Source organism: Vulpes vulpes, chromosome 4, assembly GCF_048418805.1.
Source record: "Vulpes vulpes isolate BD-2025 chromosome 4, VulVul3, whole genome shotgun sequence".
NCBI lineage: Eukaryota > Metazoa > Chordata > Mammalia > Carnivora > Canidae > Vulpes > Vulpes vulpes.
In genome coordinates this window covers 95291565-95309781 of record NC_132783.1, presented here as the reverse complement: position 1 = coordinate 95309781, position 18217 = coordinate 95291565, and the positions used below count along the sequence as shown (strand labels likewise).

Here is an 18217-nt window from a genome sequence, read left to right as displayed (position 1 = left end):
TGGATCAGAAGCTCTCTGGGGCTTGCACCTCATCTACCAGCAGCCAATGCATCCAGTACGCTTGGCTGAGGGGGAGGTCCTGCCCTTGGGTGGGCTGAGAGGCAGAAGGGTGCAACCTGGGGTGAGGCAGGGCTGCTGACTGGCTCCTGTCCCCTCCCTTCCACAGCCATCTCAGCTTCTTTGCCTCCAAGCCCAGCCCCACAGCCATGATTCTCAACCTGTGGGAGGCACGGCACTTCCCCAATGGCAACCTCAGCCAGCTGGCTGCAGCAGTAGCCGGACTGGGCCAGCCAGACGCTGGCCTCTTCACGGTGTCAGAGGCAGAGTGCTAAGGCCAGCCAGGCCTACAACGCCTACACTCTCACCAGCTTTGGCACCCGCCAGGGATGGGTAGAGGCCAGATGGGGCCCTTCCCCCACACTCAGGGGGAACTGTGTGGACAGGCCCCCTCCTGGCAGACACTGTCCCTTAACACTGGCCCTTCAGACCTTGCCCACACTTCCACCCCTCCAAGGCCTGCTGGGACTGCCACCTGCTCTGACCCTGCCCCAGAGGTGGGCAGTGCCTAGAGCCCAAGCCAGGCCCAGCCCATCTGTGTGTGTGTATGTGCTTGTGATGCTACCTCTCCTCCTGCCCCTGGCCAGGAGGCCGCATACACACGGGCATGCACGCACACACTGGGCTTGGGACATGGCCGCCAGAGCTCCTGCCTGAGCTGGACCTTATGCAAACATTTCTGTGCCTGCCAGGTAGGGGTGCATCTGAGGGGCCTGGCTCCAAGCCTGTGAGACCAAGGGCCACAGCTGGACAAGGGGTGGCCCCTGGATTCAGGCACACAACCACCACACGGGCATGTGCCCATGCATGTCTCGTGTGCTCATCTCACATACTCCCAGCTCACACACACACATACACACATCTCATGCTGTACACCTGGAGGCCACTCACGTCTCTCACACCCAGTGTCAATCCACATCTGCCTCTCACATGCTGCCCTTCTCCCATCCACCCAGGGACACCCAAAGGCTCCTCCCTGATCCTCCCCCTGCCCCTAGCCTGGAGGAGCCCTGCCCAACAGGGCATGTGAATATGCAATGGGAGTCCCGGGCTGGACAATGGCAAGTGTGCGTGCCGTGATATGCCCGTTTCTGGGGCTGGCCAGTTCCCCCATGTGGGACCTGTGGTGTGAAGCTCGTGCCCTGACTCTGTCTTAAGTGCATTCGTGCACTTACACATGGCCTTATGTACACAGCCTTGCCCGGCCGCCGGGGCGCGTAGGGATTTTAGCGGACGTGAATGTAAATAAATTATATATATATATTGCTAACCCGAGTGCTCCTTCTCTCTGGGAAAGCCAGAGGTCAAGGCTAGCGGCCGCAGAAGGGCCACACTTGAGCTATTCTGGGAGTCCTGGGTGGCTGAGGATAGGTGGAACCTGGGCCCTGGTCCAATAAGGGTAGTTCCTGGAGACTTCTTCAAACACGGGCCATCTGGGCAAGGCGGCAGGCAACAGCAGTGACCAGGGCTGCACCTTTGCCGGACCCATCTTCTGACTGCAGGAAGGTGACCACACAGCGAGGGGCCAGCTCCCTCACGGTGGCTGCCACCAGGCTGGAGAAGCTGTGAGGGGGAGGGGCTGAGGTGAGCTCCTGCCAGCCAGACCCCACTGGACCATTCCCCCCTGCCCATCCCAGCACCCAGACTCACTGGGGGTGTAGCTTATAGAGGGTCCCATCCACCCCTATGGACACAGTCAGCTCTTCTAGGCCCCGGTTCTCACGGATCTTCTCCACCACAGCAGCCACACCTGCCCCACAGAGCTGGGCAGCCCGCTGGGACACAGCTTGGCACACCTCCAGGACCATCAGGGCATCATCTGAAGTCAGGGGCAGCCCCAGATCTTCCAGGATGGCTCGGACCTGCCTCAGAGCCAGACTGTCACTGGGGACAGGAAGGAATAGAGCACAGAGAGCCAGGGTCCAGCATTAGCTTTCCCACCTTATGACTTCTCCATCCTCCAGAATGGACCTCCCACCAACTAGCATTTTACCCAAAGTGATAGATTTCTTTGGGAGGTAGAAGGAGGCAATAAGGCCTTAGGCACCTTTCAATCTCAGAGAGAAACTTGGTCTTAAAGATGTCCCTGGTCTGAAGGCGCTGGGTCTGCTGGCCCCGGAAAAGAACTCCAAGGCTGGTCAAATGCAAAAGAATGTGGCGGACAATCTCTCCCAGGTACATGCCACTGATCATCTTCTCAAAACTGCATGAAAGCACAAAGGTCAGGAGAATCTACCTGCTACCATAATAGTGACTATCAGCCACCACCAGCTGCCCCTACCCAGTCCTGCCCATACCTCTGCTTGCCAGGGTTGATGGATGCCTGGTCCACACTTGCATCAAAGCAGGTTCTAAGTAAGCCCAGAGACCCATCATCCCCAAAGGCACCCCACTCCATATTGATGCACATATGCCCTGAGTCCCCAGCTACAGCTGCCACATTCCGAAGCTCTTCCATGTAACAGGCATTGGTGCCAGTCCCTAGAGAGAAGACAGACAGGGTGGAAGCCATTTACTGACATAGATAAGAACCACCCCCCCCATGCCCTCCCCAGACTGAGATGGCAAAATCTGGGCTCATTTCTTACCTCTCCATTTCCCCACAGTCACAACCTGTCCTATGTCCTGGTCTGCCTGCCTTCCTGACATTCCTTCTGCAGACCCTGGTAGCATCAAACCCTTTAGGCCTCTGTTACTTTCCCTACCAGGACCACCATCATGGTATCTTCCATGTTACCCCAGAACACCCCTGGGAGATATGTGAGAGCTCCCCCACTGTCTGCAGTTGAGAGACCCAAGCTCCCTGGGCTACCTTTCCAGATTCTTAGTCAAATTAGCAGGTTCTGGGCCGGAAGCTGGGGACATAGGAATCAGCTATAAGGAGCCCCACAGTGGCCAGAGGTTGGGCAATAAGGAGCTAACTCTGATAATGCCTGTATGTACCCAATAGAAGTTGCAAAGAAGAGCATCATGGGAAACTTGAGCACAGCTAAGACTTCTTGCCTTGAGGGTCAGGAAAAGCTATAGAGGGAAAATGATGTTTGGATTTTACCTTGAAGCCAGGAAGCACAGGAAGGAAAGGTGTTCTAGGCAGAAGGCATACCTGGGTAAAGACATCCCCTTCCTCTTCCCAACATACTGTCAGCTCTAGGCAGGTGGTCTCCTAATCAGCCCCACCTGGACTTCCTCTGACTAGTTTATTCACACAGCAATCTAGGCACACCTCTCCTGAGCATCTCCCCATTCTAGGCTCTATGTTCAAGAAGCTCCCAGTTTCAAAAGGAGGCTCCCACATATCTCCTGCCCTAGGAGACTGATGCCCAAAGAGCGGTGAGAACCCTCCTCCCCTGCCTAGACAAATTGTTTTCCAGTTCCATCCATGTTAGGACCACTTCCTTTGATCTTGGCCTTGTCACCCTGTTGTGTAGAGTCAGATTCAGCTCTTCCTGACTGTCACATGCCATTCTGGGCTTAATCCCCACTAAATGGTCAGTTTTGAGAAAATGGGTATGTATCCTGTCTTTATGTATAGTCTTCCTGTCCCTTCTAGCCAGAGGAGAAATGCTTAATAAAGTTCAAGGACTACCTGAAGGACCCTCACAGCTCACTCTTTGTCCTCTACCCGGAACCTTCTCAGCCTCTACCTAGTTCCAAGCACTGAGTATGTACCATGAGCCAGGCACTGTGCCACACTTTTTTTCCTCACCTCTCACCCTCATGATTCTGGAGACAAGCATTACTATTATCTCTGTCTTAGAAGGAAACTGAGGCTCTGGTGACTTGATCGAGATCATACAGATGGAAGTGGCAAAGCTAGTATTTCCACCCAAATCTGTATGACTACAAAACTCACATTCATTTAACAGAAGGGCAAACTAAGGCTCAGAAAGCTTAAGTGACTGAATCAGTAGCTGAGCTGGGCTAAACAACCAAAGTTCAGACACCCAGCCCAAATGAGTATTGCAGGGCCTAGTTGAGTCAGGCAGGAATGATGCCACATTCCCAAGGCCAGAGGAACTTCCAACCTGAGGAATCAACAGGGGGCAGTGAATTAACATGAGGCAGTAGGAGCACAAAAGAACAGGGCCCTCCTCACCAACGATGAGGCCGACCTCACAACGGGGATCCTCATAGCCACAGGACATCATGGTCCCCACCGTGTCATTCACAATGGCAACCACATTCAGCTCCACTGCCTGCACACAAAAGGATGCTGCTAGTTGCTGGGTAACGTGGTTGTCATGGCAACAAGCACTGGACCCAGAGGTCTCTACTGCAGAGAACCACCCACTCCACCCCCCAGGTCAGGAAGGAGGAGACCCTTTGCTCCCTCCAAGTCTTGCCACATCCCCAAAGCACCCCTGGAGACAGACTCCTCACCTGTCTTCGCCCAATGGCTTCCCGAAGCAGACATACAATGTCTTGACCCTCACAATCTGATGCACTGAAACCCTTTGTCCAATTTAGGAGGATGCCCTGGGGTGGGACAAAGGTGGGGCAGGAAGGTGAAGGCCCCTTGGAATCTCACTCACCCTTTAGTAACCCATCAAAGCATACAATATCCCTCCTCGCCAAGCAGGATTCCACGCTCACTCTGCCCCCTCCTAACTCTCCAGGAGCCTTCCAGTGTAAAGAAACCTATTAATAACCATATGACCTGTGTCTTCTATTATTAGTGCCAGAATGCTCAGATGGTCTGAGAGTCTGGACGTTTTAAGACGGCTACCCAGAAGGAATGGTCCTTCATAATTGGGTTAGGAATGAACAGAGCTGGTAAAATGAGTGCTGTGTAAGAGAAGGGGGAGGACAGAGAAGGTTCTAAAGTCCAAATGACAAAAAAACTCTGCTCTTTAGAAAGAACTAGCAAGAGTCACTTGAGATCAAGGAAATTGAGGAATTAGGGACAGACCCTTGTCCATAGGAGATTATTTGTGTGTTCCAAATATGAGTGAAGGACAAATGGAAAAAAGCCAGAACCGACACCTAGACAGGATGGGAGGAGACAAGACAGATAGGGAGAAATGGGTCTTAAATTGTGAACTTAGCAATTGGCTCTCTAGTCTAGGACTAAGTGTGCTTCCTCTGAGGGAGTGGGCAGGGGGAATTATTTTCTTGCTGTTAGAAAACGACAGCTCTGCCCAAAGTAGGAGCATGCAGAGCAGGTATGAAAATCTTTAGCAGGCACCTGGGTGGTTCAGTCAGTTGAGGGTCCAACTCTTGATTTCGACTGAGGTCATAATCTTGGGGTCATGGATCTAGCCCTGTGTCAGGCTCCACGCTCAGTAAGGAGTCTGCTTAGGATTCTCTCTCTCTCTCCCCCTCTCCCTCTTCCCTTCCCGCCTGCACTCTCTAAAAGAAATAAATCTTTTTTTTTTAATAAAAGGAAAATCTTTGGGGCAGAAGATTTTAAAGGTATTAACTGACACTTCCCCCAACAATATTGCCTTTTATCCCTTTCCCTATATAACCACAGCCAGAGTGCTCTGTGCGCATTGTCTCAAAAACAGAAACCAAAGAGTGAGATGGCAAATGAGAAAGAGGGTTAATGTGGGGGAGCCCAGATCATAAGTAGCAGCAACACTTCCCTGCTCCCAGACAAAAGAAAGACCCCTGGTCTGGGGAAGGGGAGCTGGGGGTACCTCAGAGCCAGGTTTTAGATTTTAGTTTCCTGAGAAAGTTATCCTATGCCTCTGCTTGGGCTATGCCCCTGTGTGGGAAGGGAGGAGACACAAGATATTTGAGCGATCTGAGGGCAGAGGAGGTCTCTGTCCTCCTTGCCCATGGAAGGGAAGGTGAGTTGTCAAGGAGGTGTCAAGAACCAAGAGAGGAAGTGGCCGAGTCCACACAGTGTTGAGGCCTAGGCATCTCCTGACTTCCTTGAGTGTCTGCATGTACACAGCAAAGGATGCCGTGCAACTGAGAAGGGCCCCTGCCTGGGGAAAGAAGTCCCTAAACTGATTATCATGAAGTTATCCCCCCACCAAAAAAAAAAAGGATGTGAGCTCAATACAGAAATTAAGTTCAGTTCTAGAAAATGAACAGAACCGTGTTTCTTTTTGCGCACCTGATTTTGCATAGTGAGTCCCACCTGCTTCTCACAATCTTACAAGGAATAATCAAATGGGGTCAGCATGCTTAGCCTAGAGTGGAGCAGACCAGTAGAGAGACACTGCCAAGTGTCCGATTCCCAAGGGCCACTGTGTAAAAGAAAGCCAAGTACAGAGGCATGTGTCTGAGAGAGGTCAGAGCTGGAGCAGAGCTGAAAACTACACAAAGGCTGGGTGGAGAAGAGAAGATAGTTTTTCAGGAAGAACATAGTGAGCAACTTTAGAGCAACTTTAGGAGCAGCAAGCTCCTCACAGGAGGCTTTTTGGCAGAAGTTGGGGGTGTTGAGGAGGAAACTCCTGGGAGCTTGGACCAGAGTATGGGAGGAGCCGTCTCCATGATAAGCGTCAGATGTGTGCACTGAGAAGTCTAGCATTCTTGTTGAAGGACATGTAGAGGTTTATGCTTAGTGGGTGTTGTGTCTAGATCTGTGCCTGCTGCTCTGCTATTCTGTCAGGCACCCAAGACCAAGCCAGGCATGAGAGAGACACAGCAAGGTCGGGAAGAGGAAATAGGGCAAAGAAACCAAGCAACTAAGCCCCTTCGAGAGACAGGAACTAATTCTGATCCCCATAGGTTCCCTAGCTCAGTATACCAGGGCTGTGGGGTAGACAGTCAGTGTGTTCCCTCATCAGCACTACTTGGCCTACATTGCTCTCAAGTGCCTAGACCTAACCTGGCTCCATTTTCTGCCCATTGGCAGCCCCCATAGGTATCTATAATCTTTTCCATCTCAGGCCTCTTTACAGCCCTGGATTCCAGGCCACTTTACCACACTCCCTTCTGCACACATCATGTCCAGTGAAACTGAGGCTAGGCTGGCTCAGCCCAGCCGTGCTTCTACCCACCTGCATCCCCAGCCCAGGATACTTGAAGCCCTCTTCCCAGCCTCCTGCCCATTCCATGAAGGGTATGAGAGTGAAAAGCCCTTATGGATGGTTTCTCCTGGCCTTCCCTCCCTCACCTGATCAAGGCCAAGCTGCCTGCATGGGAAGGAGAAGGTGAAACCCAGCGGAAGGCTCTGCCCACTCAGGCCCTGCTTCTGCTGGAAGTCCACAATGCAGTCCACGATGTGATCAAAGAGCTGAAGTGTAGGGCAAGTCAGGGGGTGGTCCAATCCTGGCCCTTCCCTGCCCCTGACACCAGGTCCAAGCTGTGGGTACCTGCTGTCCAGAGCCCTGGGCCACATTCTCTGGGATGGAATAGATCTGGTTGGTGATCTTCACACCTTCTGCAGTCACACGCACCAGGAGAACCCGGAAGTTGGTGCCCCCCAGGTCCAGGGCCAGGAAGTCCCCACGCTCTGTGGGACAGAGATCCTCAGTGCCAGGACAAAGCACACACTGTGACCTCCCATATCCCAGCCCCACACTCAGCCCAGCTCCTTACCACTCCCATCAGGCGTGGCCCGGACATAAGTGGGCAACATGCGGAGGGATGATGCCTCCCCTCGGAGCCCCTTGACCATGGCCTCTCGCATCTGTGCCTGCACCGCTGCCAGCTGTTCACGGTTCAATTGGAAAGGTGCCAGGGTCTCTTCCAGCAGGTGCCGGTGAGCAGCCAGGCGGGCAGCCACAGCAGTCACCATTGCCACGCCCCGGCCACCCCCATCCACAGAGGGAATGAAGGAGACATCACATTCGGGGGTTAGGAGCATTACAGTCTCCTGCAGGATGCTGAGAAAACTATACAAACAGACACAAAGCAGACATACCTGGCTTGGCACCTGGCCCTGAACCCCAGGGCTAGCTGAAACCCTGGGCCTCATTGTTTCAAATCCCTTCAGTTCTAATCCATCTGTACACTAACCGTATGCCCAGTGTCTCCAGTGTTCCTGGGGCCCCCAGAGTCCCCTTCCCTTGCACATCCAAAGAGAAGCATCTTTTCTCTCTTCTTTTTCTGGCCTCCCTTAGTCCCCACCTGACCTTACTCTGCTAGGATGCCACTGGTACCCACTGCCTTGCAACCATGGAACCAGAGTGCCCTCTGGGTCTGTATGGAAAACACACACATTCTTGCTACCTGCTCACACAGGATTGTGTGTATTTCCAGTACCTGGGGTGTTGCTCAAATACTCGGCCTCCGGTGGCCACAGCAATCTGAAGTATCTGCTGCTCCCGGCTGTGCTGGAGGCGAGAGAGAACAGCAGCCAGGGCGGCAGCACAGAGCCGGGCGGCCCGAGTAAACACAGCTGCACATACATACTGCACGAGCTCAACATCTGAGGCTCCCACGTTCAGGCCCAAGTCCTGCAGGAGAGCATGCACACGGGCTGCCCCAGCCCAGGGGCTGGAGGGACACAGAGTACTGCTGTGGGACTCAAGTAGCCCCAAAGTTCCCTGCCCCCCTTCCCCAGCCCCATGGCTACCTGGGCGACAGAGCATCTTCCCCTCTCCCAAGCCAAGAAGCCCCTTGTCTAAGCTCACTGGCTTTCCTTACTTACTCCTCCATCTCAGCCACGTGCTCCAGGAGGATGCTACCTCGGCTCAGCAGGGCAGGGGAGGTGCAGCCACCAAAGAGGACCCCTTGCTGGGCCAGGTGAGCCAACACAAGCCTCACCAGCTCACCCAGGTACAAGCCCCCAATCATCTTCTCAAACCTACAGGTAGGGAAGAATGGCTGGACAGAGCTTTCTTTAATTAAGCCCTTAGCCCACCTGGCCCCAACTCCAAAGGCCCCAAAAGAAGAGTCATTTTCTTTAGGCTCCCCCAGACTGTAGGTTCCAGAAGCAAATGGCCTCCCTGGAGATAGGTGGGTATTTATCCAGACCCTGCTGCCCCCTCTGGCTTAAGTATCTATCAGGAATAAGAGAGGGCTAAGGGCTGAAAACTCTGGGTTCTAGGATCTTGAGCCCTTCCTTCTCTGAGCCTGGCCAGCAACCCCCCAGGATGCAACCTGGAAACGCTATGAACAAGCAAGAGAGAGGGGCCTGAGTTCAGGGACAACAGCAAGGAAGGGAGCAGAAGAGTGATAGGGCCCAGAGAAGAAGGTCAGGCCACCTTTGGGCACCAGGATTCAGGGACTCTCGGTCCAAAGCATGATCAAAGGTGGTCAGCATTGGTCCCAGGACCCCATCATCACCGAAGGAGCCCCACTCAACGCTGACGCAGACACGGCCCCGGTCCTCGTCCAGCACTGCCACATGCCTTGCCTCCTCCATGTAACATGCATTGGTGCCAGTGTCTGGCAGGGATGAATTCATCAGGATCTGACCATCAGGTAGCTGTGCCCCCTTCCCCCCATCATCACAAATAGCCCATGGCTCACCTACAACAAGCCCGACCTCACACGGCCCAACCCCTGGCTCGCAGCCCATCATGGTGCCCACTGTGTCATTCACCACGGCAACCACATCAATGTTGTAGGCCTGGACAATGGAGAGGGCAGAGGTCATGGCTGACCTAGGTGGGCAGAGCGGGGAACCTGGGGGATGGGCAAGACTAAGGCCTTGGCTTTGATGGAGGTGCTCAGAGTCCATGAAACACATGTGTGCTCATGCCCACACATATACTCTAGGTCCTCCCACCCTGTAGAGGATTTTCCTTCCATCCCACACTACCTCTTGTCTCTTCCACCCTCTACTTAGGCCCTGGGGCTCTCAGAGGCTCCCAAAGTCAGTTATCACCTCCAGAACACCAGTGGTCCCCACAGGACCAAGATGATTGTGAGCAAGCATGGTACCTTGAAGACTGCACTGTAGGTACCTAGCTTCCCAAGCCATCCCCTCTTGACCCTGACTTACCTCCACTAGCATCACTACAGTTAGTCCAGATGGATCCAGATTCACTTTTCTCAGCCATCCAAGTTTTTGCATATATCCTTCTCAGAAAACAGACCTTCCACCCCAGTCCCAACTTATATACTTGGCAAACTCCTTAAAAGCCCTGCCCAAGTCCTGATGTGCCCTTCCCAGTGCTACCAGAGTCATTGAAACCACCTTCCTGACAGGGACAATCCTCTGTCAGAATGCTTTCCTACTAGACTGTGAGGTCCTTGAAGACAGGGTCAAGCCTTTTCATCTTTATTTTGCCTTATGGTCCCAAAAATTTATTTGACTTTTCTTAGCCTCAGTCTCCTTACCTATGAAATGGGAGTGGTAGCGACATTTACCCCAGGGTTAAACTGGATAAAGGATATAAATAGAAAAGGAAAGCAGGCCCAGGCACAGCCTATGTGTGCTGGGCCCAGGCCCAGGCCACACAAGCCACCCTCCCATTACCCCTGCCTCCACTCACCCCATGCCTCTTGATGGCATCTCGCAGCAACTGGACCACATCGTGGCCTTCCACACCACTGCATCTAAAACCTTTGGTCCAGGAAATAAGGGTGCTCTGGGGGCAGAAAAGCTGGGTCACTCCTTCAATAGACTTCATGGAGCTGCAGCTCCACCCACTGTCCCCATGCCCACTCTGTCTCACCCTGTCCAGGCCTGTCTGGTGACAAGGGAAGGAGAAGCTGAACCCAAGTTGTAGACCTTGTTTTCCCACGGGGAGTGCATCCAGGAATTCAGACAGGCAGTGGGCAGCAAAGTCAAAGAGCTGTGGGAGAGATTAGGGGCTCAGCTCTCCCCACCAGAGCCCCAGCCACCCAGCCAGTTCCCAGAGACTAGGCAGTGAGCTCTCACCTGCTGACCAGGACCCAGCATCACCTCTGGGGGGATCACAAACTCCTGGCTCCGGGGCTCCATCCTATGCCCCCCAGTGCCCATCAGGGTCACCCACAGAACACGCAGTGAGGCCCCTGTGGCCCCCAGCTCCAGCACCACAAAATCTCCTTGCTCTGGGGCAAACAGGTCACAGAAAGACATGCAGCTGGTGAGACCAAGCCCTCTGCCTCCCAGAAACACCCCCAAGGACTGCAACGTCTCATTAGAGATTAGAATTGGGAACCTTAATGGAAAGAGGGATAAGAAACTGTTCCCTCCCCCAGATCAGAACTCTCTCCCTGGGCCTGGCCATCCATCTTAGTCTATGTCACCCACCAGTGCCATGTGGGATGGACCCCACGTATGTGGGCAGCATCCGGACAGCAGAGGCAGGGCTGGCCTGACCCCCCAGTGCCTGCTCCATAGAGCCCAGGAGTCTGGCTTGGATCTGCTGCAGCTGTGTCCCCGTCACCTTGAACTGCTGTAGACACTCCAACACCTGGGGAGAAACAGGCTAATATCCAGGCAAGAGTCCCATTGCCAACCAAATTTTCTGACTCCAACCAGGATTGCCTTACCCAGCCTGCTCCTCCCTTTACCAGTCCAGACCAGCACCTCCCTTGGCTTTCCCAGAGGCTGACTAGAACCTTGCCTGAGCCTTCTCTGAGCCTTACTGGTCTCCCCAGCACCTACCCAACCCCACTCTTCACCTCTTTACACACCTCGGCTCTCTTGCTGCATACAGCCCATACTTAGTTCCCACATTCTCAGAAGGCGCCTTCCTGAAGGGGAGACTCACCCACCTCCCTCCTCCTACTTCATTTTCTGGCAGCTCCTTATCAGATCCCTATGTCCCCTGCCCCTTCCACTTCTTGGTATTCAGGGTTTAGGGAGACTTCTCTCCTGTCATACCACTGATTTACTCTAGCTGCCCATTTCCCAGAGGTGAGCTGCTCAGTGAGTTGTCACTCATCAAATGAGCAAGAGTGAACAAATGTGTGAATGAATTTCAAGTTTAGGCACTTCCCTTTCCCAATCCACTTGACTCTGGAGCCTAAGTAAATTCAGCATAGGAGAACTTGGAGGCCACATCATGGAGGACAGTCCTCCCATTAGTCAACCATCCTTCCTGCAGACATTGAGCCCCGACTAGGGGCCCAACACTATTCTAAGCACTATATGTTGCATAACAAGCTGAGTTCTGTTCTTGTGGAGCTCAGATTTCAGCATAGAGGCAGAAAGGAAGCAAATAAACATATAATATGGTTCTGGTCATAATGTTAACTTTTTTTTTTTTTTTTTTTTTTTAAGGCAGGAATAGAAGTTTGAGACTGACCAAGGGGAGGAAGAGGTATTTTTGGATATTGGTCCAAAAAGTTCTCCCTGAGGAAGGGAACAAGCCATTTGAAGATCTGGGGAAGAGAATAAAGGGATTTTCTTCAGAGTAAGGGGATGGACTTGAGAGAAGGCTGGGCCAGGGGTGAATCAGAATGATAGGAGAGGGATCCCTGGGTGGTGCAGCGGTTTGGCGCCTGCCTTTGGCCCAGGGCGCGATCCTGGAGACCCGGGATCGAATCCCACGTCGGGCTCCCGGTGCATGGAGCCTGCTTCTCCCTCTGCCTGTGTCTCTGCCTCTCTCTATCTCTCTGTGACTATCATAAATAAATAAAAATTTAAAAAGATATATTTAAAAAAAAAAAAGAATGATAGGAGAGGTAGGCAGGCAGAAAGCAGAGGATGGGACATCCCAGGTTCTTCTCCACCAGCAGCCCATTGTAGGGGAGCTAAAAGGAGCCCCAGCACTCTACTTCTATGTGGAAACGCTTCCAGAGGACCCTCTGGCCTGACCTTCAAAGAGATGCCAGCAACCTCCCTGGGTTTGCTGGAGTCCCAACCTGAGACTCTATTCTCCTGGGCTTAGCCTTTCCTAGGTCCTCATTGCCTGTCCCACAGGAATTCCATTCCTATGATCCACTGCCCCATACTGGACCCATATCTGTAAAGTAACCACTCAGACATCTGAATAGAGAAGCAGGGGGAGCCAGGGAGAAGAGACTATTCAGTGAGGGACATGGGGATGACTCAGTTTCACCTCTGCTTTAGAAAGAGAGTGGAAAATAGATCCCTAAGGAGGCAAATGATCCTAACTGGGGTGTCAAATGTTCAGTTCCATGTTTACATTATAGGAGATGCTTCTAGCAGCCATGCACACCAGGAAGGGTTATTCCTATGTTATGCTATAAATAAGGAAACTGAGGCTCAGGGAGAGACAGTCATCTGCATAATCAAGCAGCTATTAAGGGATAGAATGGGATTTGAACCCAGATCTGACTGAAGAGGTGTTTCCACATGAATGGAATTTCACCTGAAATGAACCCAAAGCTGATGAAGGTTGCAGTAAAGAAACCCCATAGGATGCGAAAACTTACATCTGAGTCTTTGCTCTGCCACGTTTCCTGGTTGTGTAGTCCTGGAATAGGACTGAGAAAATAATAATACTCAGAAGCCCTCTGAGTCCCCAGTGTCAGGGGCCATGTCATTTCTCAATTCTGTGGCCCAGCCGTGAGTTACATGCAAAAGAAATGTTTACAGCAGGCTATGGGGCAGAAACTGGACAAGAGTGAAGTGGGAGAATTAAAGGCAGTGAGGGGTGATTCCCCCACAGTTTGGGCAGCAAGCCAAGTCCAGAAGATGTCAGAACAAGCTGGAAAACTAAAGAAACTGCAGGGAACAATTCAAGAACTCTTTCATAGATGCCTCCTCTGTGTAGCTCCTTTATCTCCATTAGCTCACTTAATCCTCCAGGGGGTGGAAGGATTAGACTTTATTTTCCTCCATTTTACTGATGAGGAAACAGACTTACACAAGTGTTTCCTGCTTGATGGTGTGATATGCAAGAGCTTCTAAATCTTAGTCAAAATGACAGAAAAGAGAAACAGTCTGAGCTAACCTGAGGCATATGAACTATGATGCAGAATAACCTCCAAGTTGAGTTCAGCATTGAAATTATCTCTGTGTGCCTGATTGCAGTGGCTATATTGAAGGGAGGGAGATGTGCAGGAGTGACTAGAGAAATAGTGGAAATAGTGGAAGCCTTAAGAATACAGCTTTCTACCAGAAAACCCCAAGAGGGTCCTTTCTAGACTATGTCAACCCATTCAGGGTAGGGACAGCACCTGTGTAGCAAGGTGGCAAAAGTAATACCTTTGAACTGAAATACCTCAGCTCAGTCTCCTGTCATGAGTTAAAACTCAAATCGGTTCACCTCTCTATGCCTCCTTTTCCTCAGCTATAAAATGAGAAGATAATCTTCACCTTGCTGTTGTGTGGGGCCACAAAGGAGAGAGCTACTAGATCAGATCTGAAAGGCTTGGTGAGGGACATCTGGGTGGCTCAGCAGTTGAGCATCTGTCTTCGGCTCAGGGCATGATCCTGGAGTCCCAGGATCAAGTCCCACATTGGGCTCCTTGCATGGAGCCTGCTTCTCTCTCTCTGCATCTCTCATGGATAAATTAATAAATTTTTTTTAAAAAATGAAAGGCTTGGTGAACTAGAAAGCGTTGCATGGCTGAAAGCCCATGGCCCAATGACATCTTCAACTGATCCTGTTCTTGACAGCCTTGAATAGGCCAACTTACCAGCTCAGAGCTGTTTGAGGGGTAGGGCAAGCCCTCCTGGGAGCAGCCAGGGACTCCTTCCCTGTGCGGCAACCCTATTGGCCCAATGGAGTCCATGTGGTTCCACATTGGAGGGTGGCCACCTGTAGGAAGAAAGGGACAGCCCAGGTGAACCACATAGTCTACAGGCCTGCAGAGGCTGTGGCCCTTAACTTTCTTCCTTCAGAAGGGAACCAGGAAGAAAGCTGTAGGCAGAACTCAGAACCTCTAACCATCGATGATCCTTTAGTAATCAATCAGAAGACCCTCATTTTCCAGAAGCACATGTATTAACAGAGCACTGGGAAGGCTGATTTCTAATCCCAATGTCGTTTATTCGTTCTGTCATTCCTTCACCAGTTCCTGATGCCTACTATGACAAATGTTGGAGTACAAAGCAATGTAGGCCTTGCCCTGAGGGATCTCACAGCCTTACCAACAATCACAGTACAGTTGACATGGACAATAATAGAGATGGACCTGCTACTGTGCTTGGGAGTTCAGGGATGTTCTAGAGGTTTGGAACAAAGGGTGTGAGGTAAGAAGGGGCCAAAGAACTGTTAGAAAAGCAGGCAGGCTGGACTACGGATAGCCTTTATACCAAGCTAAGGTGTACAACTTTCATCCTGAAGAGAGAAGTGGACAGGGATGGATCTGCACTTCAGAGAGGGTTCCACTAGTGGCATAACTTCAGACAGGTCATTTATGACTTCTTTTAATTTCAGTCTCTTTATCTGGGAGGAAATATCTATCTTTACAAGGTTGTTGTGAGAATTAAATGAATTAAGACTCGAAGAATGCTTTGGGAAATGTAATGTGCAACACAATGTGGGTTTTGGAAGGTATAGTGATACAGAATATAAAGACCTCTGTGCTCAGAGTCAAGGACCCAGCTCTCCACAAAGCACTTAGTACCAGGTCTCCAATGTGGAGGCTAATTTTCTTCATCTGCCAAATGGGGACCAACATATTTCGAAGAGCTGTGTGGGGCGAATGAAATAATGAGAGCAAAAGAACCTTGCACAGAGTATGCCTTCAGATTTATTTAGTTGAATCCAAATCAAAACTCTATAAGCCTCAATTTCCTCCTCTATAACAGAACAAAAATTCAGTTCCTATGAGGATTAAAGGAGTTTATAGTTCTGGCAATCCTTTGCACACTGTAAAGGACTATAGAAATGTTTGGTTATTTTGCTAATTCAAACTAGAGGTGATATTGCTGTTCTAAGAAGTTCCCAAGGGGGCCTTCACTGATTCAGGTACCTTTCAGGGAAGGCCTCAAGATAGGCAGAAGGCATCTGTCCACTGAATCAGTCTACTTCTCTTCCTATAACAGCAAGACTTCAGGAAAGATACTTTCTCACCCCTGCAACCCCTCCCCACCTTCATGCCCATGAATTTATCCTCCTTATGGTCATCTATGAGCTTCTGACTGCCCCACCCCAGCCTTTTCCTTAGTCCCCACCCTTACTGTCCTCTATCAAGCAGGCAAAGCCATGAGCATTCTCTTCATTGCAAAATTCTCATCTCTTGGCTTTGACAGCCAGTCTTTCTTGGGCCTCCTTCCTGAGTTTCTCATAATCTTCATAACTTTCTCCTCTCCTCTTAAACATGCCCCACTCCACCCCTGCTTCTGGCCATAGCACTCTTCTCCATGTTGCCTTATCTATCATCTTCAAGGTTTGATTAAAACCTCTGTGTCAGGGCTCCCAAATCCCGTCCTGAGCCAAATCCCAAACTCTAATGGTCTCTTAGACATCACTCTCTATATGCTGGAGAGGTTCCTCAAACTCCACAGTCAAAGCCACGTTTATTTTCTCCTTTACTCTTCCCCCACGAAACTTTTCCTGTCCTCCACCCTGGCTGGAGGCATAGAAGTTGCTCACTCACACAGCTATTCAGGTGCCTGTCTACCTGTCTACTTCTCTGACCCTTACTTCCTCTACACAATCAGGTCTCAGGCTGAAAAAGCTAAGAACAGAAAGAGCTCTCCTATATATCACCCCTCTGGTTCCCACTGCCACTGCCCTAAAACTTCTTCCCATCTGATTATTCCAACAACCTCCTATCTGATACTGTCCACCTCCCTGCCCTACCAACTCCAACACATTACCAGAATGACTGTGCAAAAATAGATTTTATCATGCCATTCCCCAGCCCTATCTCCCCTAAGAAAGGAGGTAAACCTTCACATTGTGATATCTCCCATTGCAGAAAAAAAAAAAAAGGTCTGAAACTCTTTTTTCACAGCACTGTAGACCCTAAGCTTCCTCTCTTGCTACTCCCCCTCATACTCTAGCCACACTGACTACAAGTTTTGCCCTGTCTCTTGTTGTCCAGCCTTTGTTTATGGTGTTCCTCAAGTTTGGAACCACTGTGTCTGAGTCATCTGCATCTTCACCCCAGCACAGGGTTTCACATAACTAGGTGCTAATAGAGCTTTGAAAAATTTGGGGGGAAGGTCCTTAATCAGAGAATTAAGAAATCAGTTTCCAACAAATTTTCTCGAAGTCACATACACCTAATTTCCAAATCTATCAAACAGGAATGTTAACTTCACAAATGTTATGGGTCTGTTTCAAGGGAAAAATAGAGTAACTGAAGCAATTAAAATTTTTGGAAGGGCCAATGACTACACACAGAGTAAGCTTTCATTCTCCTTTTGAGGCCCAGCTAACTCATTCTTTCATTCATTTACTCTTTTATTCATTCACTCTTCTATCATCTATTCAGTACTTCTACATGCCAGAGACTATGAAGCTTCACCCAAGAAACCTCAGTATTTATGTTCCCAGTAAATGTTCTCATGTCTGCCTCTTCGAGCTGAGCCCGGTGGGGAGAAACAGGTCTCCCACATCACTAGATTCCCAGCCAGGGTCTGCACAGGTTTGAGTAACAGTTGGGCTCTTAGCTTAACTCAGCTGCATCAGATACATGAGGTGAGCCATCCTTCTGAAAAAGATCCCAGGGACCCCTGCCAAGGATGGGAGCTATCATCAAGGACCAGCTGGCATAGTCATTCCAGCCTCTACTCCACTAGCATGGGCCAAGCTGGAGAGATGGAGGTGAGGGGCTGGGGCCAAAGTAAACAGGAATTAGAGGAGGGTCTTACCTGGGAGAAGTAGTTGGTTATTTTCCTTAGGCGTGAGCTCTTCTCTTTCAGTGTGAGGCATTCCACTGACCTGGTTTGCATCCAAAAATAAAATGGGTCACCCGAGTTGTAATGTCCCACCCTCTTTCTTGGACACTATTAACTAGACAACAGTTAATTCAGGAAGGTGCACTTCCTTCTGAGTCTGCCCTAAGAGAAGCACAGGGCAGGCAGGGCTATGGTGCAAACTTAAGCAAGATGACTGCAGGAAGCTGGAGCCCTGAACCAGGTCAAGGACCCTAGGACATCCTCTCTGTAATGCTTAGAGCCCCATCTACTTTACAAATACTCAGAGTCTGAGTTTTGAGGTGGTGGCTCACCTCTGGAAAGATGGAGAAGCCTAGCATGAGAGATATACAGTACAATAGACAATTTTCCAAAATGTTGAAGTACTAATGCGCAAGAAGCAATGTGGTGCACAAGAAGAGATTAACTCTGCCCTAGAGTGGGCAGGGCAATCTGAGGAGCTGAGCTTTGAAGGAAGAATAGCAGTATGCTGGCAGAAGTGATCCTTAACAAAGAGAAGAGCATGTACAAAATCATGGAGCACAAGGGCTCCAAGAGTCCAGTCTTCACGGTAAGGAGTTCAGCTCTGAAGACCTA

At 50.7% G+C, this 18217-nt stretch overlaps 2 protein-coding genes across 5 annotated transcripts in view; one reads left to right on the top strand and one right to left on the bottom strand.

The window, feature by feature from the left end:
* The window catches only part of UNC5A (unc-5 netrin receptor A), a 61812-nt gene extending 60485 nt beyond the window's left edge, over window positions 1–1327 (top strand). For all 4 annotated transcript variants that reach the window (XM_026006574.2, XM_026006598.2, XM_026006581.2 and 1 more), the window contains one exon: window positions 167–1327. In XM_026006574.2, the coding sequence (XP_025862359.1) occupies window positions 167–332 (166 nt within the window). In that variant the 3' untranslated portion in view covers window positions 333–1327. The remainder of the gene's footprint in view (window positions 1–166) is intronic.
* Window positions 1298–18049, bottom strand: HK3 (hexokinase 3). Its single transcript, XM_072756528.1, has 20 exons — window positions 17935–18049; window positions 17576–17645; window positions 14446–14567; window positions 11144–11306; window positions 10787–10941; window positions 10581–10700; window positions 10398–10493; window positions 9430–9529; window positions 9162–9345; window positions 8606–8761; window positions 8218–8451; window positions 7552–7847; window positions 7326–7465; window positions 7127–7246; window positions 4438–4533; window positions 4154–4253; window positions 2355–2538; window positions 2105–2260; window positions 1708–1941; window positions 1298–1620 (listed from the first exon to the last, which is right to left on the bottom strand). Exons 1-20 carry the CDS (start codon window positions 17959–17961, stop codon window positions 1476–1478), a joined length of 2898 nt encoding a protein of 965 aa, XP_072612629.1. The 5' UTR covers window positions 17962–18049; the 3' UTR covers window positions 1298–1475.
* Between the last annotated feature and the right edge of the window lie 168 nt (window positions 18050–18217).